The 26,185-nt window shown below is 45.5% G+C and overlaps 1 protein-coding gene across 6 annotated transcripts; it reads left to right on the forward strand.

Annotated features, from left to right (window-relative positions):
• The first annotated feature begins 1,311 nt into the window (after positions 1–1,311).
• On the forward strand, positions 1,312–25,780 carry Nek3 (NIMA related kinase 3). Of its 6 annotated transcripts, XM_032919188.1 has the most exons (14): positions 1,312–1,384; positions 4,992–5,159; positions 6,936–7,029; positions 7,120–7,217; positions 8,904–8,987; positions 12,023–12,090; positions 12,180–12,266; positions 14,634–14,688; positions 15,930–16,130; positions 17,146–17,218; positions 21,391–21,540; positions 22,230–22,364; positions 24,390–24,513; positions 25,259–25,780. In XM_032919188.1, exons 2-14 carry the CDS (start codon positions 5,043–5,045, stop codon positions 25,383–25,385), a joined length of 1,413 nt encoding a protein of 470 aa, XP_032775079.1. In that variant the 5' UTR covers positions 1,312–1,384; positions 4,992–5,042; the 3' UTR covers positions 25,386–25,780. The 6 variants fall into 6 exon arrangements, with proteins under 6 accessions (XP_032775079.1, XP_032775078.1, XP_032775077.1 ...); XM_032919187.1 differs by lacking the exon at positions 6,936–7,029 and having other exon boundaries at positions 1,319–1,375; positions 22,227–22,364; XM_032919186.1 differs by lacking the exons at positions 1,312–1,384; positions 4,992–5,159 and having other exon boundaries at positions 6,712–7,029; positions 7,101–7,217; positions 22,227–22,364.
• Positions 25,781–26,185: the final 405 nt, after the last annotated feature.

Genomic DNA, 26,185 nt, shown 5'->3' on the forward strand with positions numbered 1-26,185 from the left:
CCAGCCTGGTCTGGTCTTCATAATGAAAACTGTCATAAAAATAAAAAAGATGAGGAGATAGCATAGTAAGTATTGCCGTCAGCTCCTGGATAGAGCCTCGAGACAGAGCAGCTCCAGCGAAGACTTGAGCCCCAAATATCAAAGTGCTGGAGCTGAAGAAGCCTGAGGTAGATTCCTGTCCTCACTCTTAATGTACTTCACGACGTAGCCATCACACTCAGCCTGATAAACGGCCTCCTATTTCAGCAACTGACTTGTAGGTTTCCCGAGTCCTCTCATAGTTCCCTTCTCTCCTGTCTCCTGTCCGTCGAATCCCTGCTTCCCTGCTCTACATTTGACTGTAGCCTGGTTCACCACATCCCCTCTGCCTAATGTTTTGGACGTGTCTGGGTCTGCTGTCTTGTGATTTTTAACTTCTACAAATAGATCTGGGATCTGTAGGGAAGGGAAGAAGGGGGAAAGGGGACGGTGAGGTGTTGCTGATAGAACGTTCCGGCTGTAGGAGACCAGGCTTTCTCCTCGCTGTGCTGATGTCATTGCTCAACTGTTAACCTGTCAGCCACATCTATATCTCTTGGAGAAAACTTTTCTCGAGGCAGTTCTGAGGATAGCCTGCTTTGCTGGAGCGACAGTTCCAAAAGGAGACTGTGAATTCCTCAAGAATGTTTTAATCTACATTTACCCTTCGAAGCTGTGTCAATTCCCTCATACCCAAGCTCATCGCCCACACCTATAAGCCCTGACCAGCTCCCTCCCCTTCGCACAACCTCCATCTCCAAGGGAAGGTTGATGCCCTGGTAGTGCTAATGAACAGTCTCCTAGTTGAGGTCAGATTTCCTTGATTCTGCACCCCAACATCTAACACTTGAGACATAGCCCTGCCTCATATAGATTGGCGTCCAATTCTGGGTCTTCCTGCCTCAGCCTTCCGAGTGCTGAGATTACAGACATGTACCACCACGTCCCGTACAGTTAGAATCTCAGTGACTTTACTATTTCAGGGAAGAAATACACGTTTCTGAACGGGGTGTGGATTTCCTGGCACGATGCATTATTTTGTTTTTCACTCTTTCCAAGGTCATACAGTAAATGCTACTAGTGTCCCTGTGAAATTTATGTCCGTGGTCTGCCCGCCTAATCTGGAGCAATAACTCAAATTACTGGGGGCCTCAGTTCAAAACGTTAGCAACATTCTACTGCAAGGTGGCAAAACAGCTCTAAAACTGCTCTTTAGGGCTCAACTACTCAGAACAACGCCTAGGGCCAGACCAGAACAAAACTAGAGACACGCCCCGCCCACGCCACAGGTCCCGCCCACGCCCCGCCCAGCGCCCGGCCAGGCGGCTGGCGAAGAAGCGACGCGCGCCGCTGGGAGGTGGGTGAGGAGAGCGGTACGGGCTGGCCGCCGTGGAGAGAGGAGCGGGTGGAGTCTCTCCTCGGAGCCCTAAGACGCCAGTCGGCCGACGCCCGCTGCGGGGCGACGGCGAAACATGGGTGGTGTATTCAGCCGCCGCAGGCTGTGCGCCTGGGTCGCAGAGCTCGGGGCGCGCATGCGCGCCAGAGATCTGCTAGCGCGGCTGAAGCGGAGGAGGGTGGGAGCTCTAGGAGGAAAGGGTGGGTTTTCCAGGGTGTGAGTCCTGGGATCCCTCCCTAAACCTGGCCAGTGACGCCTGATCCGGCTTCTGGGCACCTGCAAAGCACTTTAGGCTCTTTTAAAAAATTATTTATTTTTTATTAAAGGCGTGTTTGTTAATAAATATTGGAAGGAACCCATCCGCTTTTGCCACACCCAGTGTTTATGGGTGTAATACTAATCAGGCACATGGAGATTAAACGCGCAAACTGATTTTTCAGGCAAGGAAAGCCTGGTTGCTCACCAGTCATTTTGATAGCATAGGTAAAAGTCCTCAAGCACCAGAAACAGGAAAAAAGCAATTGAAACCAGAGACCGGCCCTGGTTTGTAGCCCTGGCTGGCCTCGCAGTGTGAACCAGTTGATTTTGGACTTAGCAGTGGTTCCTGGCTATGAGTCACCAACTTCTGCCTCCCGAGTGTCATAGGTCTGTTACTTGTGCCTGCGTTTGTTCGAATACCTCACTTCTAGAAACAAAGCGCTGGATTTGGTTTTGTGGAGGATTTATTGCTAGAGTCTCCTGGAAAGCAAACCGGAAGACATAAGTCTACTTTTAGTTAGTTTTTGAGACAGTGTCTCATCATAAACCCCAAGGCTGGCTTGGAACCCATGGCGATCATCTTGCCTCTGTCTCTTAAGTGCTAGTTCACCGCCCCACCCCAGCTAGGGACTGGAAGTTTTACAGGCCCTGGTAGGGTTTGATTCGCGATGTTTGCATTACGTTTTGTGCTCTCCATTTACAACTGTGGGTGGTTTAAACAGATAGAGTAAAACACAATTTAGCTTTGTGAAAAGAATGAAGTGAATTCATGCCAGTATTTTTAGTGTAATGAAAAAAGTGTGTCACTTCTAAGTGTAGTCCTCTCCCACAACTTCTAGCCCCCGTCCAGTCCAGGGCCTTTAACATGTTAGGCAAGCAGCTGTCAGGAGTCTTCCCTAAGATTGGGCTTACAATTATAAATGCTTCTCAATTATACTTGCTATTACAATTATAATTATGTGCCAGAAAAAGCGTATTAAAAACCCTGCTGCTTTTGTGTGGGAGACGTTGAAATATCTGTGTTTAAATATCCATTTTGAGTCCTAAGTAACCCCAGCTCAATGGGTCCAAAACGGAGTGTGTCTTCCCTGTTTCATCCTATCCAGCCATACTCCCAAGAAATAAATAATAAATCAATTTAAATCAAAGGGTGTACATGTGACTCCAACGCCTTGACTTTCTCTCTGAGAATCATCATATCATTCAGTTTGTACCAGAATCTTGCCTGTTCCATATTTGGTTCCCTAAATGTGTTATTGTGGTAGGTTCATTCCCCCAAGGTTCATTCCCCCTGTTATGTCCTCACCTTTCCCCCTTGGTGCCTTTTCCATCCAGTCCATTAACGCTATGACCTGAGTGACTTTTCTGCTATGCAGATTGACTGTGGTCTTCTCTAAAACCAATCAAAGACAGGCCATTAATTACCCTGAAGATTTAAAGCTCAGGAACAACGTTTGGCTTACAGTGGTCAACAGATAAATCTGTCTGTGTACCCGAGTTTCTTCATCCACTCAGCTGAGTGTGCATGATGCCCTAGGCCAGTTCTCCTCTGCCTAACGCACTTCTGAGAGGCCTTTCAGGCTTCACTTACATACGCCTTTCCCAACTCCCCCGAGCAGTTCTGCTGCCAGCCAGCATAGCTCTTTCTCTAGCCCTGCCTTGCATTTGCTTGGGCTTATTGTCATCCCTGCATGGGTGACAGTGATGACAGGGATAACCCAGAGGAAGCAAAAACATTCTCTGTTGTCGTAGGGGCTCTTCTAGTTACATTGACAAGACTCAGAGGGACCAAAAGGAGTTTAGTCTGTGTATACAGATGTTGTGTATGGAAGTTTAGTCCCTGTATACAGATGTTGTACTTAGTCCATGTATATAAAGCGTTGGATCTCACTATGAACAAGAAAGCAAGAAGTTGTAGAAAAATAACTAGACAAAGGAAAGGGAACTTTGGGGTCCTAATTATTTGTCCAAGAAAGGTCAGAACTTGTTGTTTGGGAAAGGCAGAGCGGTTTGGTGTGCACACTGTAGTTGGTGGTTTCCCCTTTGATGGAAGGTGCCCTCTTTCTAGTAAAGGAGAGAAAGAGACAATTGGTTGCCTTCACATGGCAGAGTCAATTCCTTTCTGTTCAAAACAAACTTTGTGCCAAAGTAGCATCCACTCGACATCTACCTGAAGTTGCTGTTAGCCTACTGTAGTGACTGTAGCCATTTTGAACTGATTTTGCATTTTAAAAGTAAATTTCCAAATGATCCTCTCTTTTTTTTTTTTTGAAGAAAAAAAAAAGAGGTGTTAGCAATTCCCACGTTTTTACAATACACGTTAAACATGCAGTAAGGTAGCTTTATTTTGAGGTGGTCTTAAAAAAAAAAATGAGCAGGATCCAACCTTTTGAAATCCGGAGTGCACGGGTTGGGGATTTAGCTCAGTGGTAGAGCGCTTGCCTAGCAAGCGCAAGGCCCTGGGTTCGGTCCCCAGCTCCGAAAAAAAAAAAAAAAAAAAAGAAAGAAAAAAAAAAAAGAAATCCAGAGTGCTGCAGTTGTAGGCACATTTAGGAAAATCAGGTAGTTCCTCCAAGACCATGATGTAAGTTCATTTTGTATATTTTTAACTGTAACTAAACAATAATTAAAAATTAAAAAGAAAGTAGAACATAATAACACACATCTCTTGGTTAAATATACTGGATACGTACACATTTTTAAGAGAAGAAGCAAAACAAAAAAAAAAGGAAAATGGTTGATATTTAAGTGCAGACTGAAGATCTAGATCAGAACTAAACAAACCAACAAAGCATCCTTAAAAATAGACAAGGCCTCCGGTTCCTGTGACTGCTGTCCATCTGGTCGGAGTGTGCTCACTGTGCAGGGGATTCTGTTATGTTAGCATGTGCTAAACTTTCATGGTAATTTACACGGTGATGTCATTTAAGACCATGGCAGATGTATGTTTTTGGACATGAGATTAGATTTTTAAAAGTCAGTGCTAAAACTCAACACACACATTATTACTACTATTATTATTTTCATTGTTGTTATAGTATTATTACTATTATGTTATTATTTCTATTATTATTTCACTCTCCGAACTTCAGGAAAGAGGATACTTCACCAGAACATTCCCTCAGTGCACTAGTGCCTACACATGTTAAACTTTCCAGAAACATTGGCAATATTCCCTTATTGAATACCGAAAGACCTTATTTTGGCAAATTAAAATTTAAGCGTGGCCTTTCAACAGGGTTTAAGAGGTGAGTAGAGCTACCTTGAATTATCTTTTCATTTAAAAGTGAATTCCCAAACGATTCTCTTTCTAATAAAGTTTGGGCCAGCCAGCAGTGACTAGGAGTGGAGCCCAGCTGCGCTGCCGACCATGGACAACTACACAGTCCTGAGAGTGATCGGCCACGGCTCCTTCGGCAGCGTTCTTTTGGCTACGCAGAAAAGCAGCAATCAGACATTCGCCATGAAGGAAATAAGACTGCTCAAGGTAACCGCTAAGGTTTAGCTCACGTTTAAAGCGAGCAGACAGCCTATGCAGAGAGAAGGGTCTGGGCTCAAGGGACATGTCATTTAACCTTCCTGTGAACATGTAATCAGCGTATTTGTGAGCATTATGTGTTCGTGAGCTTGGTGTATTATTTTTAAAAGAGATTTATTTATTTTATGTATGTGGTTACTCTATTGCTTCAGACCCCATTACATATCCCATGGCCTTGGATCCCACTGCAGATGGTTGTGAGCCACTGTGTGGTTGCTGGGATTTGAACTCAGGACCTCTGGAAGAGCAGTCAGTGCTCTTAACCGCTGGGCCATCTCTCCAGTACCCGAGTTAAATGTATTTGATGTGGTTCTTAGGCTAGGAAAGTTGACAGAGAAGTAGTCAAATGTCCTGACTGGTCTCGGTGGTAACAGTTATACGGCAGCCTGCTGAAAGCAGTCAGGCACAATGCCCATGACAAAGGAACAGAAATGTAGTGAAGAACAGGGCTAAAATACAAAGTGTAGGTTGGTTCCTAGGGAACCTACTCAGAAGATCTGTTTGCTTTTGTTCCCTGGTGGATTGTTTGTTAATGTGTATCATAATCATCCTGTGTAAGAAGCCACACCATGAGCATTGCCTAATATTTTGAACAAGCTTTTAAAAACAGGAGGCATTTTCCTAATGCCTCCTTTTAAAGATTTATTTTGTCTATATGAGTACACGGTAGCTGTCTTCACACACACCAGAAGAGGGCATCAGATCCCATTACAGATGGTTGTGAGCCACCATGTGGTTGCTGGGATTTGAACTCAGGACCTCTGGAAGAGCAGTCAGTGCTCTTAACCGCTGGGCCATCTCTCCAAGCCCTCAGTGCCTCCTTTAAAAAAAAAACAACTTAATTCGTTGAGACATCCTGCCTGAGCCTCCCAAGTGATGGGATTACAGGTGTGTGTACCGCCACACCCGGCTCTCACCGACGTCTTGATTTCACACTAAGATGGCCTCCCAGTCCTGTGGAAGGCTTGCTGACTGAAACAGTCTTTCCTTCTACTTCCATGTAGGTCTGGCTAGGTTGCGAGTCGTATGCAGCAGGTTCACACGTGATGCTGCTGGTCTGAGAATCCTCGAGTTTCGCCCCCTTCTCCGCTTCCCCCCCCCTTAGTGCTGAGGAGCTAAACCGGGACCTCAGGCTCCATGGTGGTTTCTTCACTATAAGTCATTTAGAATTTCATCCTCGTAGAGTAAGTTTTGAGTAAGTAGTTTGGGAAGCTTAATTTGCATCCGTCTTTGTCCATCTCTGCGTATTGTTCATCTGGGCCAAGGAACTAATGAACGGATGCTTGTAGCCAGCCTACTGACAGGACAGCTACGGTGCTCCTCGAGGATGCGGTGTTTTCGGTAGAATACCGGCTGCCCTAGTCAGCTGATGCTCAGGACGGTTTGTTCTTGGTTTGTCTGTGGTGGGGATTAAACCCCTGGCTGCGGGCATTGCTGGGGACGGGCTCTGCTGATGCACTATTTCCGCCAGAAACAGTGGAAAAGTGGAAAAGTCAGTTTGCACTTGGTATGTGTAAGAAAAAAAAAAGTACGTCCAACGAGAGGTCAGCCCAGCATGCGAAATAGCCATAATCAAAAAGGCACCGCCACGTCCTTTCAGCGTTCGAAGGCTTGAGCAGAAGATTTACAAACCTGCGTGTAGCATTAAAGTCTTATATAAAGCTATGCAAAATACTCATCTGAAACTGTGTTGAATTTATAATTATTTAAGGTTGTTTTCCTCAGTCTTTCTCAGACACACAGAATTGTAGGAAAGAGGCTGTTCTGCTGGCCAAAATGAAACACCCCAATATTGTTGCCTTTAAGGAGTCTTTCGAAGGTAAATGAATCCCACATTCCCCCCCCATATGCCTGAATTTACTGTGTGGCCGCAAATGAGGCTCCTTAAGGCGTCTCCTGTGTGTTTCAGCTGAAGGGCATCTGTATATTGTGATGGAGTATTGTGACGGAGGGGACCTAACGCAGAGGATTAAACAGCAGAAAGGAAAGTTATTCCCCGAAGATACGGTAAGAAACTGACTTACATGGTTTCTGAGTTCATAAGGGAATTTCCTCGGGAGCCTCATGTAAATTAAGGTTAGAACATGGGTGTCCGCAGTCACTGGCCTAACAAGAAGCTGCAGGTTTCAGAGTCAGAGTCAGTGCTCCTGCCTGGTCGCCTCAGGCGATGTGCGGTAGTCAGGGATTCTATTGCTGGGGTGAGATTCCACCACCAGAAACAACTGGGGGAGGGGAGAACTGATTTATTTGCCTCCCACTTCCATATGTATGGCTGTCCATCAGGGAGAAGTCAGGACGGGAACTCAGGCAGGGCAGGAACCTAGAAGCGGAAGCTGATGCAGAGGCCATGGAGGGGGCTGCTCACTGGCTTGCTCCTCATGGCTTTGCTCAGCCTGCTTTCTTACAGAACCCAGGACCACCAGCCCTGGAATGGCGCCACCCACAATGGATAGGCCCTCCTCCATAAATCAGTAGTTAGGAAAATGCCCTGCAGGCTTGCCTACAGCCCAGTCCACAGCATTTTCTGACCTGGAGTTCCCTCCTCTCAGGGCATCTGTATATCTCCAGCCTGTGTCACGTTGACATACAGTTAGCCAGCACACTATGGCTTCCTGAGGTGGTTGTTTGGTTCTGCTCAGCAGTCCAGGCTGGGCTTGGTACTCACTAGGTTGTAGGTCAGTCTGGGCTCAAATTCTTGGAAATATCCTTCCTTAGCCTCTGGAGGGCTTGCGAGCACCATCCTTTCTGGGTGAGATGTTTTTATGAAGTAAATGGTTGGCCAGGAGTGGTCACACATGCCTTAAATCCCAGCACTCAGAAGGTAGGGGCAGGTGAATGGAAGGCGGCCTCGTCCATATAGCAAGTTCTAGACCGTCCAGTGTTACAGAGTGAGCGTCCGTCTTTGAAAAGGAAGAAGAGGAGGAAGGAGGAGAGGGAGGGGGAGGAGGAAGAAGGAGGGGGAAAAGGAAGGTGAGAAGGAAGGAGGAGAGTAGGAGGAGGAAGAAGTAGAAGGAAGGAGGGAGAAGAGGAAGGAGAAGAGGAGGAGAGGAGGAAGGAGAGGAGGAGGAAGGGGAGGAGGAGGAAGGAAAGAAGGGAAATTAAACACTTAGAGATGGACAGGAGCTCAACGGTGCGGCTTTGGCCTAGCATCCAGAGTCCGGGGCTCCGTCCCAGCACACATAAGCTGGGTTTAATGATGCACGCCTGTAACCCCAGGATTTGGGAGGCAGAGGACAAAGGATCCGTAGTTCAAAGTCATCCTTGGCTACAAGTTTGAGGTCAGTCGGGGACCAGGACTCTCTCTTTCTCACCTCCTCCCCCACCAGAAAAGAAACTCATATTTGGTTCAAAAAAATACAGTAGACATTTCCTTAGAATACACATCTGGATCATACATAAGATGACAAAAGATGGGAACCGGGTTTCTGAGTTTCTCCGGGTTATACTGGGTTTTAGTTGAACTGTGTAGTTTTCGTGAGTTCAGAATTCACTTTTAAAGTTCTGGTAAGATAAGGCCCAGAGATGCTTCAGAACTCTGATTAACATTAGCTCGTTACTGCATCCTCACAGGTGGTGTATACTTTTCCTTTTAAACTATTTTATTTATTAATTCGTTTAGAATTCTGTACAGTATAATTTGATCATATTTACCTCCACACCCCCCCCAATCCTATCTACACTTTCTTCTTACAGGTACTTAATTGGTTTATACAAATCTGTCTTGGAGTAAATCACATTCACAAGAGACGGGTTTTACACAGAGATATCAAGTCCAAAGTGAGTATGCGACATTTTGAGGTCTAGGGAAAAAAGAAAACGATTTCATTTTTTTTTTTTTCTGGTTATGATCTCCTCTGGGAGTTTTCTCTTTAGTCTAGTTTAGGAAATGTTTGCCAATCTAACACTTTTTATATTTGTTCTTTTAACTAAAAAAAATGTAGCCAGGCATGGTGGTGCACACCTTTAATTCTACACTCAGGAGGCAGAGGCAGGCAGATCTCTAAATCTGAGGCCCAGCCTGGTTTACAGAGTGAGTTCCAGGACAGCCAGGGCTACACAGAGAAACGCTGTGGTGGGGGTGGGGCTGGGAGTGGGGGCTGAAAGCAAAAAAATCCCTCACTTTATTGAGGTAAAATTTATAAAATTTTATGTATTTATAGTACTCAATATGATATTTTAATATGCACAGCATAAACATTGTAATATGATTAAGTCATGTTATTTCATGTATCTATAACTTTATTTACTTTTGTAGATTTATGTCATAGAATATTTAATCTCAATCAGGGACTTCTAGCCCACCTTTGATAATTCTGTTCCTAGGGGTTGGGGGTTTAGCTCAGTGGTAGAGCGCTTGCCTAGCAAGTGCAAGGCCCTGGGTTCGGTCCCCAGCTCCGAAAAAAAGAAAAGAAAAAAATAGATAATTCCGTTCCTAGATCTTTAATTTATAATAAGCTTTTCTTCTCATTAAAGCTGGGCAGATATCAACTCTCTATGCTCTAAGAATCTACTTTCTTATTGATAACCCTGAGTTACTACTTACTGTGTCCCATCTGGGCTGCTCTTAACTCCAGTTGGCCAGCCCTCATGGCCATGATTTTAAGATTCTTACCCCACGGTGTCTTCTCCTCTCTCCACCGTCCTTCCTTTCTCCTCATGGGTTTTCCTCCAACCTCAAGCCCAGATACCTTAAACCCTACCTGTGTCTTATGCATCTATTGGCTGTCAGCATTTTTATTTAACCAATAGTGTTAAATATTCTCATTCCTGGGAGCAACCAGGCCTTGGGGTCCAGTATTTATCATTACAATACATATCAGAAGATCAAACCTCAACAGATTATTTTTATTATTTGTGTGTGTATGTGTGTGTATGTGAGTGTGTATGTGTGTATGTGTGTGTATGTGTGTGTGTATGTGTGTATATGTGTGTATGTCCATGTGTATGTGTATGTGTGTATGTGTGTGTGTATGTGTATGTGTGTGTGTATGGATGTATGTGTGTGTATGTATGTGTGTGTACGTGTGTATGTGTGTGTGTATGTGTGTGTGCATACATTCATCATGAGAGAGTACAAATGCCCAAGAAGGCCTGGGCTTTGCATCCCCTGGAGCTGGAACTAGAGATGGTTGTGAGCCACCTGGTATTAATGCCAGAAACCAAACTCAGGTCCTCTGAAGAGCAACAAGTCCTCTTAACCACTGGGCCATGCCTCCAGCCCCTTCCTTTCTTTTAGGTAACCTTAAGTACTTTTTTTTTTTAAAGGTTTTTTTTAAAGATTTATTCATTTATTATATATAAGTACACTGTAGCTGTCTTCATGCACACCAGAAGAGGGCATTGGCTTTCATTACAGATGATTGTGAGCTACCATGTGGTTGCTGGGAATTGAACTCAGGACCTTTGGAAGAGCAGTCGGGTGCTCTTAACCACCGAGCCATCTCTCCAGCCCGCCTTAAGTACTTTTTAATCATTGGAATGTTTAATATCTACTCTTTGAATGGACATGGCAGTACCTGCCTGTGATCCTAGCCTTTGGGAGGCCACGGCAGGAGGATTTCTAGTTCGAGGCCAACTCAAGACTACCTGAGTGTAATCCCTAGCACATAAAAATAAATAAAATCTACTCTTAGTAAGTCTCAAGAATATCATATATTAACCACGTTCTCCATGACGTACAATACACTTTTTATTTATTTTCTTTAAGACAGGGTCTCATTATGTAGTCCTAGCTGTCGTAGAATTACTATGTAGATCACACTGGCCTCTAAGTCCAGGAGAACCCTCAGCCTCTCTCTCCCATTGAAGACGTGTGCCACCGTGCCAGGCTATACGGTGGCTATCAAGGACTTATTCCTCCTAAGTAAACCTTTACAGCCCTTGACCTAGAACTTTTACTAACCAAGTAGTGTACTCTATGGAAAGAAGGAGTTAAAAATCTCTTTTGAAGTCTGTGTGAATGTAGCCCTTTTGATGGCCACCGAGCAAATTCACGTGTTCTCATGTGTGACACCTGTACCAGCCACATAAGTCACCCTGACACAGGCTCCCACTCGTCAGATCTGATACCACGTGATCTCTGCATGCTAGACTCAAGAGCTCATCCTGAATCCCCAGGCTGGAGAATGTGTAGCTGTGTTTAGAATGTGGGGATCTTGCTATCATATCGTTCTCTTGGGGACCCGGCTGTCTATCATCCTTCTCTCTGGGACCCGGCTGTCTATCATCCTTCTCTCTGGGACCCGGCTGTCTATCATCCTTCTCTCTGGGACCCGGCTGTCCATCATCCTTCTCTCTGGGACCCGGCTGTCCATCATCCTTCTCTCTGGGACCCGGCTGTCCATCATCCTTCTCTCTGGGACCCGGCTGTCCACCATCCTTCTCTCTGGGACCCGGCTGTCCACCATCCTTCTCTCTGGGACCCGGCTGTCCATCATCCTTCTCTCTGGGACCCGGCTGTCCATCATCCTTCTCTCTGGGACCCGGCTGTCCATCATCCTTCTCTCTGGGACCCGGCTGTCCACCATCCTTCTCTCTGGGACCCGGCTGTCCATCATCCTTCTCTCTGGGACCTGGCTGTCTACCATCCTTCTCTCTGGGACCTGGCTGTCCATCATCCTTCTCTCTGGGACCTGGCTGTCTTCTCTCTGGGACCTGGCTGTCCATCATCCTTCTCTCTGGGACCTGGCTGTCCATCATCCTTCTCTCTGGGACCCGGCTGTCCATCATCACACTTTGAAAGCTGCTCTGGAGACTTCTGCCTGATGCTGGGATGAGCAAGACATAACCTAAGTTCTTCCTTTTCGATGCAGAATGTCTTCCTCACCCACGATGGAAAAGTGAAATTGGGAGATTTTGGCTCTGCCCGTCTTCTCTCCAGGTATGTATCTGTCTTACTTGGTGACAGAGGTCAGAAGAGCTCTTCTTTCAGAAGAGCTTTGGACTCACTTTGCTTGTCTGTGGTTTCAGTCCCATGGCGTTTGCACGCACGTACGTGGGAACACCTTATTATGTGCCTCCAGAAATCTGGGAGAACCTGCCTTATAACAATAAAAGGTGAGTGGTGTCCTCATCTGGATAAGGTTGGCCATTTGATGGGAGGGCTGCTAGCCTGCAAAATGGTGCCCGAGTCCTGTGCAGATACATGGAGTTCATTTGCTTTCAAACTTTTTAGTTATTTAATGTAAATGTGTATGTGCATGTGCGCGTGTGTGTGTGTGTGTGTGTGTGTGTGTGCGTGCATGCCATGGCCTGTGTGTGGAGGTCAGAGGCCATCTTTGAATTGGCTCTTCCACCTTGTTGAAGGAGGTCTACCTGCCTGAATGTTTTGATGCTGTTCTGTATACGCCAGGCTAAGTGGTCCACAAGCTTCCAGCTGGTTCCAGACTCTGTGTTCATGCCTTTAAGAGCCCGAGCATCCATCAGTCAAATAGAGCATCAGGGATGGGAAGCAGACAGCCAGGGTTTTCAAGTGTACACAGTGTACACAGCCACATCTGGAAAGCTCTTGGCTGTGAGTCTACATGTCGTCCTTACAAGGGCGACAGCGGCCACGCTACAGTTATGAAGTAGCAACAACAATAATGTTATGGTTGGGGTCCCCACAACACGAGGAACTGTACTGAAGGGTCACAGCAGTAGGGAGGTTGAAAAGCACTGGTGTACACGGTTGCTGTTGGCTGTGGGTTTCTCTTACCTAGCGTTTACTATGTTGGCCTGTGTTCTCTACGGTTCCTGTAAAATGCAATCCATGTTGGCTTTTGTCCAGGATGTTTTCTGCATCTATTGGGATGTCCAGGTGATTTCTGTCTTTCGGCCCATTGGTGTGGTTTATTACATTTATTGACATTAGTTGAACCATCCTACATCTCAGGGGTCATGGTGGACAGTCCTTTTGATGTTTGTGTGTATCCCGTTTTCCGGTGTTTTATGGGACACTTCTGTTTTGGGGTTCATCAGGAGTATTGGTTTCCTATGGTTTCCTTTTTTGTTGTTGAGTCTAAGGTTTAGGGATACCATTATTATTATTATTATTATTATTATTATTATTATTATTATTATTATTATTATTTCTTCTTCCTCTTCCTCTTCCTCTTCTTCTTCCTCCTCTTCTCCTTCTTCTTCTTCTCCTTCTTCTCCTCCTCCTCCTCTTCTTCTTCTTCCTCTAGAATGTTAAGACTTGGCAGTAGATGTTCTCTGAAAGTCTGGTGGAATTCTGTGGAGACTTATCTATCTGTCCCTGGACTGTTTTATCTGGAGGACCTTTTACTGCTGTTTCCACAGCCTCTGTGGGAAGAGCCCGTTCAGGTTGCTGACTTCTTATGAGGCTTCTGCGTCAGAGATGGACAGTGTGTGGGAGGGTTGTGCCTAGACATTTTAAGTGGCTTGTATGGGATGACGTCAGGTGGATAGAGGGGACTGGGCTGCTATACAGGATGTGCATTCTAGTCCAAGCCCGGTGTGTGGTCATAGATAATGCTGGTTAGAGAGGTTGAATGTGGCACGGGAGAGGCCTGTTAGCTGGGGTAGGCAGTGTTTGTCCTGGAGGAAGCTTAGAGGTTTGGTTGCTGTGCATGCAAGGGTAGCCAGAGTAGGTCAGGGTATTCACTGTGGGGCCAGGACCTGTGGGGCAAGTTTAACTGGAGAGCCCAGGCCTGAAACAAGAGTGAGGTCAAGAACCATCCAAAACCTTGAAAATCTCATCTTGAGACCAAAATTTCTTCCTCAGATGGGCAGAAGTAAAGCTCATTCGTCCCTATTCTTGGCCTGTATGCCCTGGGGCTCGTAGCCCCATGACCCCCACCACCATTCTTTTAGGGGAAGTCACTGTAGCCTCTTAGCCAAATTATAGGTTTAAGCACCTGGGATCCCTTTTCATGCAAATAAAGCGTCCTAGCACCTCAGTCCCAGCCAGTAATGTACACTCTCCTTGGAAAGCCCTACCCATTCCCCAAGGTTTATGTAGCCCTTGTTACCCCCAAATAAAGAAAGCTGTTGTTTCAAGGCTTTGTCGCCTAAGAGAGCTGTCCTAACGTCTGTTCCCCCATAAAGAGGTTGCACTGAGTTCCCTCAGACCCACCCACCCGGATGAGACTCTTTCCTCTCATTGCAGCAGGTACCGGAATACTCTAAAGGCAGAAGCAGAGCCAGGCTCACAAGGGCTGGATATGGAGGTTTATAAAGTGTAGGACCAGTGAGATTGGTCAGCGGGTAAAGGCATTGATCAGCAAGCTCGATGACCCGAGTTCAGTCTCCAGGGCACACGTGGAAAAAGAGAACTCCTGCAGGTTTTCCTCAGACTTCCGCATATACCTGGTGGCCCGTGTGTGCTCATACATATACAACAATAGGTTAAACGTAACAAAAACTGAGAGAAAATGCACGTATTTCCACGGTAGCTCCTAACAGTTGTTGCTGTTACAGTGACATCTGGTCCTTGGGGTGCATCCTGTATGAACTCTGCGCTCTGAAGCATCCAGTAAGTATGGTCCCAGACCAACGGCCACTTGTCACATCCCGCTAAGGCCTGAGGGGGTGTGCAGCTTGGAACTGGGGCTCACTTTTCCAGGAAGGATTTGTTCTACAAGTTCCCAGTTTTTCCTGTTGTTATATTTGTCCTGAGCCATTCTGTATTCTGTGCCAATAGGAAATGTCTGTCAGAGGCTGTGGTTCTATATGTAGTTTTCCTTTAAATAAAACAACATGGTGTCTACCATTCTGATCATTTCTAAGCTCACAATTCAGTGATGTACATTACACTCATGATAGTCATTAATTACACCAGTGATATTCATTAATTGCACTCATGATATTCTTTAATTACACTCATATTCCTTTTTTTGTGTCTCCTTCCCCGACACTCATATTCTTTAATTACATTTGTGATGTTCATTAATTGCACATGATCTTCATGAATTACACTCATGATATTCTTTAATTACACTCGTGATATTAATTACACTAGTCATTCTCATTCATACACACACACACACACAGAGTAAAAAAAACCTTTCAAATATAATATATTTTTTTAAAAAATCATGTTTTAAAAAAGAGAACAGTTGGGCTAGAGAGATGGCTCAGTGGTTAAGAGCACTGACTGCTCTTCCAGAGGTCCTGAGTTCAAATCCCAGCAACCACATGGTGACCCACAACCATCTGTAATGGGGCCCCATGCCCTTTTCTGGTGCATGCATGCGTCTGAAGACTGTGACAGCGTTTTCAAATATTTAAAACAAATACATCTTTAGGAGGGGGAGAGAGAGAAAGAGAGAGAGAGAACGAGACCGAGAGAACAGTTTAAAAAACTTTTTTACATGCCGAGGTCTCGGCCCACTCCACATAACCGAATCAGAATCTCCAAAGCGGTCTTGAGTGTATGCTTTCAAACCAGATTGCTCTGAAGGGAACCCAAGTAGGGAGCCACTGTTGTGCTGGCGTCCCCGAGTTTGCGCATAGCAGGGTAGCACCGATGAGGTAGACAATGATGGACCCGTGTTTCCGTGGGGGTGGGGTGGGGGCTGGGCTGCTCACCGTCACCTTCCCCCAAAGCACACCAGGCTGTGAGTTGTCCTTAAGGGCGTCTTCAGAAGGAAAGGGACCCGACAGCCAGCACCTTTCCAAACTGGAGATAACTTACGGAAACACAAATCTACCTCGGCTGTTTCCTATGCCTGTGTCTTCTCACCGTGCATCTCAAGGGTAACTTTTACTTTCCAGTTTCAGGCAAATAGTTGGAAAAATCTCATCCTGAAAATATGTCAGGGGCCCATCCACCCGCTGCCTGCTCTGTATTCCTCTAAGCTTCAGTGTCTGGTCAAGCAGATGTTGAAAAGGAACCCTGTGCACCGTCCCTCCGCCACGACCCTGCTCTGCAGAGGTAGCTTAGCCCCACTGGTCCTGAAGTGCTTGCCCCCTCAGGTACGGCAAGGGTGTCTTTCCTTGGCTCTGGCTTGGTAACCCTTTTTCTACTTATCTAGAGGGGACATGGAGACGTCAGAGGTCCACCTGGCTCTCTCTCCGTCTTTAATTGGGTCGAGTGACGAAACTCGGGCTATCGAGCTTGGCGGCAGCTGCCCTTAACCACTGAGCCCTCTCACTGGCCCTGAAACGGTTATCCGCTAAGCATAATTCACTCACCATACATGCTTGTAGAAAGTCGGTAATTCAGAAGTCTATTTAAAATGGTCAAACTTCCTCCTCTCCCTCCTGCTGCTCTCCAGTAGTGGTTCTGCTCTCCTGCCCTGGGGTTGAGTTAGAGCTTCGCATCCGGTGGGCGGAGTCCAGCTCGTCGCATGCACGCAGCTTCAGTTTGCTGTTCCCCCCCAGATCTTTCTCTAGGCACATAAAGCTATCTACGATTGTCTCACTGTTTAAACTATAATGTTATTTGTCCCCCCACCCCATTTTTGGCTAAGCATCAAACTTGGGCTGTTGTTTTAGGGTCAAAAATGGCCTCAAATTGGCAGGTTTGCCTCAGCCTCCCAAGTCGCTAGGCTTACATGCACCTCCTTACATTTACTTATTATAGTTGTTGTTGTTGTTTTATTTTATTTTTTTTTTTAAGACAGGGTTTCTCTGTGTAGCCCTGGCTGACTTAGAACTCACTTTGTAGACCAGGCTGGCCTTGAACTCAGAAATCTGCCTATTTTACCTCCCAAGCTCTGGGCTAAAAGGTGTGCACCCCATGCCTGGATTCACTTTTAATGGACGTTTTTATTTTCCAAACTCTAAGTGTTCTTGTGTTGAAGAGCATTGATAATTCTATGGCATTATGGGGGTGTCTAAAGGAAAGTGTCTCTCTTTAGCTGGATCTGGCTATGGTGGCTAGCATCTCTGCTTTGTGGGTCAAGGTAGAGGGATTATATGTTCTGGGCCAGCGTGGGGTATAGAGAAGTGTTTCTCGCATCCTTAAATCTTCACATTTAAATTTCAGATCATCAGAGAATATGGAGAACAGATATTAGATGAAGTCAAAATATCCAAGCCTCAGAACGTGAAAAAACAGGGTAAGAGTTTGGGAGAGCTTACTTTACACGTCTGTTTTTGAAAGTTTCATAAAAAGAAAATATGACTTTCAAGTTACTAGAACTGTCTATCAGAGGTAGTCCTCTAATAGTTTTCTCTGCCACGTCAGACATAATTCACTTCAGATCTATACTATGATAGAATTAATATGCTTTCCTAGTGAGAAATCACTCTGCACACTTAGAGATCAATAGAGGAAGAAGCTCTTTAATGCTAGTGCATGGCTAGTTCTGGTGATGCCCCAAAGGGAGCCAGCCTCAGATAGAATCTTTTACTAGCTTCTGTAGACCTTACATTTACACATTCCGCGTACACCATCATCCTCAAATCTCTCTCAGCTCCCAGTCCTAGATTATACTTTGAACAATGTAAACAGAGGCAGGAATGTTGATGTCTGGCCACTCGGGCAGATGGGAGATTGACACAGCAAAGATATTGACAGAATTATTTAAGTACGCCAGAATTGATACCCAGGGACATCTTTCACACCAGGAGAATTACGCTTCTCTGGATAAGAACACAGGGGACTTAAAAGCAGGCCAGGTCTTAGTGATGGGTGTGACCCTGAGCTGTCCCCTTTCACTGCCTGTCAGAGGCATATTCAATATGAGGAGGGGCCTAATGGCCGGTTTTGAGTCAGGGCTGTCTCCTTTGGTTTTGGGAATGTAGCCTAATTGGAGGTGAGTCTTGGCAACCATAGAAACTTTCTCAGCAAACCTATACTTCAGTTATGGTATAGCATTTCCTTTCCTACCATCTCTAAGGAGCCTGGTTAGTAAGGTTCTTGTCATCCAGACATATTGGAGGCCGAGCTCCTTTAGCTAAATTCTGCTTTGTGTAGCTTCTATTTCCTAAGGGAGTAAATCCTTCATATTGTCAGTTTTATTACTTAGGTTTCCCCTGCCTCCTTACTGTACTTTTTAATTTCCCAGGGACTAAGAACCTAGATTGGATAGTTCAGTGATGAGAGACTGTTTTGTAATTTAGCATCTTGCCTACTTGGACTTATTATGGGTTAGGTTGAAGGCTTATGTGGGCTGACCTAGAGATCCGAGCATGAAAATACAACACTAATGTTAAAGAAAATTGAATCCTCACGTTTCTGGTGGACCATTGGGCAACCTAACTTTTCAAAGGCAGAGCCCTTTCTACAGAGAACTGTGGCTTCGGGTGATGATGGTCAGTGTAGACTCACTGTCAAGGATACATCACGTGGTGTAGGATGTCTGTCAGTGTGGGAGGTGGTGCATTCGTAGAACAGGGGTGTGTGTGTGTGTGTGTGTGTGCGCGCGCGCGCGCACGCGTGTGCTTTTTGTTAATTTTGTGACCTTAAATCTTATCTAAAAAAATAAAATGTATCAATTTCGGGCTGGAGAGATGGCTCAGTGGTTAAGAGCACTGACTGTTCTTCTATAGGTCCTGAGTTCAAATCCCAGCAACCACATGGTGGCTCACAACCATCTGTAATGAGAGCTTATGCCCTCTTCTGGTGTGTCTGAAGACAGTGACAGTGTACTTATACAGTGTATACAATGTACTTACATATAATAAATAAACAAATCTTTAAAAATATAAAATAAGGGCTGGAGAGATGGCTCAGTGGTTAAGAGCACTGACTGTTCTTCTATAGGTCCTGAGTTCAAATCCCAGCAACCACATGGTGGCTCACAACCATCTGTAATGAGAGCTTATGCCCTCTTCTGGTGTGTCTGAAGACAGTGACAGTGTACTTATACAGTGTATACAATGTACTTACATATAATAAATAAACAAATCTTTAAAAATATAAAATAAGGGCTGGAGAGATGGCTCAGTGGTTAAGAGCACTGACTATTCTTCTATAGGTCCTGAGTTCAATTCCCAGCAACCACATGGTGGCTCACAACCATCTGTAAAGAGATCCGATGCCCTCTTCTGGTGTGTCTGAAGACAGCCACAGTGTACTTATATATAATAAATGAATAAATCTTAAAAAAAAATAAAATAAAATTTGGAAACAGCCCTTTTAAAAAGGCAATATGTTTATAATGACTGTAAAAATTCCATGCATCTGTAGTTTGCCCTGAGCAAGCATTAAGTCTAATTTAACATCTCTCTTGTCGTCTGAAGTTTTCCCAAGCACTTTTTAAAATTCCTTGTCAGTCAGTGCCTTCCTCCTGAAGAAGTTCAGCAGAGGTAATAGGTATGAGAAGGATAAGAAGAATGGCTCATTCCCAGCTGAGGCATTGTGGGTAGCCAACCACGTGTGGGGTTCTGTATCATTGAGCTGTCCTCAGAGACCACTTGTGGAAGCGGTTTGTTTGTTTTTCTGGGTTAGGTTGAAGGTCTGCAGGAGCGATGAGCCAAGAACTGTAGACAAAACTCAAAAGCATGTCTATTATAGTATCCGCCTCAGTTTACCCTTCAGCATCATCTCTGTCGCTCAAGAGGCAGCCACTCACATGGCTTTACAAGTTTGCTTTGATGATAATTTCGCCTCTGGTACTCTTTTGCAGCATCTGTTCCACTTACGGTAGTAGGAAACACTTGGCAAGAAAGCACTAGGAGAAGTTTCAACATATTTTGGAAAAAAATGTAGCTTTATAATTTTCAAAATATATAAAGTGGTACAGGAGTTAGGATTAGCGCCTCTCCAGGCTGCGCTAACAAACTTGGTTCAGCCACCATCCTCAGTCAGCCAGTGAAAGACAACAGTGAGAAGAAGAGAAAGGAGGGGTATGCAGTGTGTCCACGCTGGGAGAGGAACAAGGACTAGTGACTCGCACTGCGGGGGTCCATGCTGAAGTGCCAGGGAAAGAGGGCTGTTCCCCGAAGCCAGGAGCTTAAAGAGGATGCAGCTGCAGGCTCCCTCTGATCGCTGCCACACGGGCCACACAGAAGTCAGGCTCTGGCAGGCACCCGCAGGACATACGCAGGCAGACAGAGCTATCAGCACACACGGGCTGAAGGTGCTCGCCTCTGACATGGAGGCCGTATTTGTATGGAATCACACAGCGCGGCATTCTGCCAGGTGTACTTAGAGACCAGATAACAAGGCTGTCACTTTCGGGTTCCCTGGACATCTGGTCTCAGCCACCTATTGCTGATTCTCCTCCTGCCATCTTGTTCTATGCCAGAGAGACATCTCAGTACCAAGATGTCTAAATGTAAAGTGGTTTGTATGGCTCTCTGATCCCTTCAGGCTCACACAACCCCTGTCCATCTTCCAGGGTCGTAACATGAGGTTCAAGTTTACAGCCTGCAAGAGACACGCATAACTGAGTGTCCTGGTCAAGGTGGGCCCGCCCATGATTGACCCATTACTGTCTTTGCTTCAGTCTCTCGTGTGTCAGAACCATGTGGAATCCCTTTCCAGGAGACAAGCTCTTCCTCAAGCTGCCCCAGGCTTCAGGCTTCCCCCTCTCCTAGCATGAGACTCTGAGGAAACAGCAGCTCCTAAGGGATTTTTTTTTTTTTTTTTTGTTCCCTTAGTTTGGTAGGCAAGGAGAAGGAAGTACACACCTTAGAATATTCTCGTTGGCTGTCACAAGACCAATAAAAGGGTGGGCAGAATGCTCCCACAGTGGGATCAGTTTCCAGACAGTGAGGTCAGAGGTGAAGTCAGGCGCAAGGATGGGGATTGTATGTGCTGTGGGTGCCCTTGTGGTTTTATTGCCTGTCCTTACAGGTATTCACTCGCAGTTTTTAAAATGGTTTTATGGTTTTTAGAAGGAAGCCAAGCATGGTGGTTTGTGCTTTTATTTTTTTTTTAAGGATTTATTTATTTATTAATAATAAGTACACTGTAGCTGTCTTCAGACACACCAGAAGAGGGCATCGGATCCCATTATAGATGGTTGTGAGCCACCAGGGGGTTGCTAGAAATTGAACTCAGGACCTCTGGAAGAGCAGAGCTCTTAACTGCTGAGCCGTCCCTCCAGCCCAGTATTCGAGTTTTAACGCATTCACTTTGACGGTTCATAGTTCATGTCGGGCTCTCTTTTGCATGACCTCCCTCAAGGCTGTTGCTGTTGCCTTTGTTCCTAAGGCTGTACAGGACTCTTGTGCGAGTTTGAGAGATGAGAAATGCTTCTGCCTTGTCAGTGCGCATGTGCACATGTGGATGAATAAACAGAGGGACCCTGTTGACCTTTGATCCTTTTCCACATTTGAGAATCAGGTAACCCACCAGAGCCCCCGAGGAATGCCAGTCCAGCAAGTCCTCACAGGCAGAGATGGGAGAGACACGGTCCCAGTTCCACAGTAGCAGCCTTGGAGAAAGCATCCATCCTGACCTCCAGTTTCACGGCGGAGGATGACAGAGGTTAGCGCCATCACCATCCCTTGGAGTCTGGTTCACGAATGCTCAAGCAGCTCCTGGGAAATGCGTGTAGCACCCATGTCTGTCTACACACTTTCAGGAATCTCTAGACCGGCTGTACACAAGGCCACAAAAACGCCATGCAGAGAGCTGCCACCCTGCACTGTTTATGTCCAATACAGACTTAACTTTTATTTTCTTATTCTAATTTTATTGGTGCATGTGTCTGCCCTTGTAACTACACGTGCGTATGTGTATGAAGCCAGAAGAGGGAGTCGGATCCCTCAGAGGTAGAGTTACAGGCATTTGTGAGCTTCCCAGGGCTGAACTCTGGTCTTCATAATTGAGCAACACGTGCTCTTAACTACTGAGCCGTCTCTCCAGCTCCAGGACTTAACTCTTAAAATAGATCTTAGATCCAGAGCTCTGGATCCCATGGCTATGCCGGGAAGACCACAGTCAGACTGAATGTTACTGTTTTACTACAGAGCACGCTATAAAAAAGCCGTGCTAGGATTTGAGTTTCTGTCACATACCTTCAAGGGACATTTGTCACTCCTCGTGTAGGTGAGTGAACTAGATTTTCAGTGAGGGTCAAATGTAATCATAACTTTGCTTGAAATATGATATGAAAGATAGATGCTGAAGAATCTTTTGGTAAACCTGGTTCTAATATCTCTCTTTACAAGCAGGTGGTTCCGTAATAAAGTACAGTGAAGAAAATGCCCGCCGGCAGTGGGTCAGAGAGCCCCCTGAGGCCTTGCTGTCTATGCTGAAGGGCGCTGATCTCAGCCTGGCATTTCAAACGTACACAATCCATAGACCAGGTAATGCTTGTCTGTTACAGAATCATACAGATACTTTGAATTAAAAAAAAAAGGGGGGGTAAAATATGAATAAAATCGACCCTCTTTATAGCTTTGAAAAAGATTTATTTTTATTTATGTCTGTGTCCGTGTTAGTGGATGGATGTGTGTGCAGGTGCCCAGGTAGGGCAGAAGAGAGGGTCAGAGTCTGTGGATCTGGAGTTAGGCGGCTGTGAGCCACCGTGTAGGTTCTGGGAGACAAACGTGGTCCCGGAAGAGCAGCAGTGTTCTTACCTGCTGAGCCGCCTCTCCCCAGGCCCTTCGTCTCAGTAATGTCTGAGCGTGCAGTTCAGCAGTTCCACACTCCTGCACAGTACTTTGTTTCTTTGTGAAACTGGGGCTGCGGACATTAGGTAGTAGGCCCATTCCCTCTTCCCTAGATCCTGTGACTTTAGAGTGTTAAGCTGGGGCAGGAGAGAGGCCCCAGCACTTAAGAGCACCCTGAGCTTTAGAGGACGAGAGTCTGGTTTCCAGTGCCCAGGAGGCAAGTTCAGTTCTAGGGGACCCAGCGTATGTTTTTAGTACACAGGCGCATGCATGGTACATACATAAAGTGTGTATGTGCACACACACACACACACACAGACACACACAGACACACACACACACACACACACACACACACACACACACACACACAGACACACACACAGACACACACAGACACACACACAGACACACACACACACACACACACACATACAGACACACACAGAGACACACACACACAGACACACAGACAGACACACACACAGACACACACACACACACACACACACACAGACACACACACACAGACACACACAGAGAGACACACACACACACACACACACACACACACACACACACACACACACACACACACACACACACAAGTAAATCCAGAAAATTCCCCAAATGGTACTTTTAGGTGTTATTGAATCATTTATGTTTAGTCTTAACCTGCATTTAAAATTTCCAATTATAGATACTTTATTTGATTTCTTATTTTAACAGTCAAAACAATCCTAAACAGATTGTTGATGGTGCTGGGATCAGACCCTGACCACGATAAGCTGCATCTGCAGTCCGGAACAGCCGTTTTTGCCATGTAAATGTGCACTCGTCATAGGAGTACCCCAAGATTTCCTTCAAATTTGTTATATCGAGTAGAGTTTTAAAATGAAGGATAGTTGGGATTTATTTGTTTATTTGTTTGTTTGTTTACATATGTATTGGAGACAGGCTTTCTCGGTGTAGCCATGATGTCCTGGAACTCACTCAGTAGACCAGGCTGGTCTAGAACTCAGAGATCCCACTGCCTCTGCCTCCCAAGCGCTGGGACTAAAGGTGTGCGCCATTGCCCAGCCAGAATTTAACTTTTAATGTGTGTTTTCATTAAATCTGAACGATCATTTACAATATTGTCCTTAGGACTTCCGGCCAAAGGGCTGCATTTAAGGGCTGCGTGTGTATACACATACCAAACCTCTTTGCTTACTTAAAATCCGAGATAAATCAAATCAAGGAGAGCCTGTAATGGCTCAACGGACTTTGATGATGATGCAAGAAATTTAGTTATATTCGTTTAATTGAAGAATGTCTTATTGGGCGGCTAATCTAGATAATGATTAAAAGGAGGCTGACGGTGTGCTTTCTCTAGCATGCGTGCGGCCTTGAGTAAAGCCCTTAGCGCTTTTTATTATCTATTGAGACAGGATCTTCCCCAAATCGCTCAGACTATAATGTTCCTATATTTAAAGGTTTTTAGTGCACATTCTCCTGGAGACAGAGTTGCTTTGAACCTAATCCACATTCTGATACTTCCCTTTGTCTACCCAAATATGACAAGTGAATTCTGTTTAAATTAGCTGTTTTCCCAGGCACTGTGGCTCTGGCCTGTAGTCCTAACATTTGGAGATCAAGACCAACCTGGGCAAAATGGTGAGACCTCGTTTAAAAATCAGTCGGTAAACTGCCACACTTTCTGTTCCTGTTCACCTGAAGGTACAGAAGGCTTCCTGAAAGGTCCCCTTTCTGAAGACACAGCGTCAGACAGCGTCGACGGTGATCTCGATTTTGTCCTCGTAGACCCAGAGAGATTTGAACCTCGGTTGGACGAAGAAGACACGTACGTTGTAATAGACCTAGACTGCTTTAATTGGGGAATGGAATACATGCTGTACCGTAACTGCAGTAGTTTTAGATTTAGTAAGAGCCATACCACTCTCCTAACAGCACTGCTGTGTGCTGCTGTGTGGTGGGCAACACTGACATTTCACCGTGAATCCATGGCTGGATCCTGCACACAGTATTTTTTCACTCGGACTTCTTGCTTTTGTTTCTGAGTTCTGAGACCCATAGACTCCTCCTGCATCTGCCTCCTAGGGCTGGGATGTGTGCATGTGCCTTAGGCTCCTCCTGCATCACTTCCTAGGGCTGGGATGTGTGCATGTGTATTAGGCTCCTCCTGCATCACTTCCTAGGGCTGGGATGTGTGCATGTGTATTAGGCTCTTCCTGCATCACTTCTTAGTGCTGGGATGTGTGCATGTGTATTAGGCTCCTCCTGCATCACTTCCTAGGGCTGGGATGTGTGCATGTGCCTTAGGTTCCTCCTGCATCACTTCCTAGGGCTGAGATTGTGCTCGTGTAACTATATTTGGCTCTTATTTTATAATACATTAGGGTAAAAAAAAAAAATCACACAGTGACACTTTTTTTAAGAACATTGTTTTTTTCTCTGCTTGATTACCTATGAAATTGAGTTTTCAAAAACTTAAATATTGTATGGCAGAATTCTTCACTGAACTCACTAACAAGCACAGACCGTGCCCTTACTACAGAGGCTTATCATCCAAATGTTTTTTTTCCCAGGGACTTTGAGGAAGATGATGAAAACCCCGATTGGGTGTCAGAACTTAAGAAGCAAGTGGGACGGTGGGATGTAGGTGGTGGACAGCTCCTCGGAGAACGTGTCGGGGAGACTCTGGAGAGAAACTGATGCTGGGCACCGAAGTGCGGACTGAGAAAATGTATCACAAGCTTACAAAGCAATCTAGAACCCTTGTGAGATTTTAACACAAGGGAGGTCTATCAGATGCCGCTGTGCCTTGCATTCTGACAGAACAGAGGTGCAGTGCTCCCCTGTTGGCCATTAACTGTGTGTGACAATAGGAAATGACTTAACTCCTTTGGTCCCTAGGACAAAACAATAAGAGTAATGATGCCTACCTCATAAGAACACTGACCAAGACAGTTAGCCATCCAGTGGTTGTTACCCACAATTACTGTGTAACACTCTCACATTTCCTAAAGGTTGAAGGATGCAAATACATTAAGCTGTGGCATAACAGTGTGTGCTATTCTTCAATAATACTCAGTTTGGATATGCTTCAAGATGATTTCTAATCATATTTACCAACTACCAGCTGTCCTTCATCGTTCCTTAGCTCACCAGAAGATCGCAGTCCTGGACTCCTGGCAGGAATGCAGCCTAAGGCATGCAGCACACGTCATAAACTAGAACATGGTATGCAGTGAGGTGGGCGCCTTGCACGTACATGCCGGACGCTGGATTCCCTCGTGTAACGTTAGGAAACTTTAGAGAAGGGAGACTCTCCCCAAAGAAGAGTCAGGCTTCCCCTGATGTCATATGGTGAAAAGTAGGTAGAAATCGCAGTTCAGTCATTTTCCAGGACCTGCTGAAATGTGGGCTGTAAGTGGCTTATAGGTAGCCTCCCCCTTTCTTCAATGCTGGGGCTCAAACCCAGGACCTTATGCATGTCAGGCAGGTAGGTACCA

Source organism: Rattus rattus, chromosome 13, assembly GCF_011064425.1.
Source record: "Rattus rattus isolate New Zealand chromosome 13, Rrattus_CSIRO_v1, whole genome shotgun sequence".
Taxonomy (NCBI): domain Eukaryota; kingdom Metazoa; phylum Chordata; class Mammalia; order Rodentia; family Muridae; genus Rattus; species Rattus rattus.

What these genes read in the sequence shown, in the direction of transcription:
- Nek3 (XM_032919188.1), top strand. Translation starts at nt 5,043, where the DNA reads ATGGACAACTACACAGTCCTGAGAGTGATCGGCCACGGCTCCTTCGGC. An exon ending in TCTGCCCGTCTTCTCTCCAG is followed by an intron (nt 12,091 to 12,179) that starts GTATGTATCTGT and finishes CTGTGGTTTCAG; the next exon opens with TCCCATGGCGTTTGCACGCA. An exon ending in TCAGAACGTGAAAAAACAGG is followed by an intron (nt 17,219 to 21,390) that starts GTAAGAGTTTGG and finishes TCCACATTTGAG; the next exon opens with AATCAGGTAACCCACCAGAG.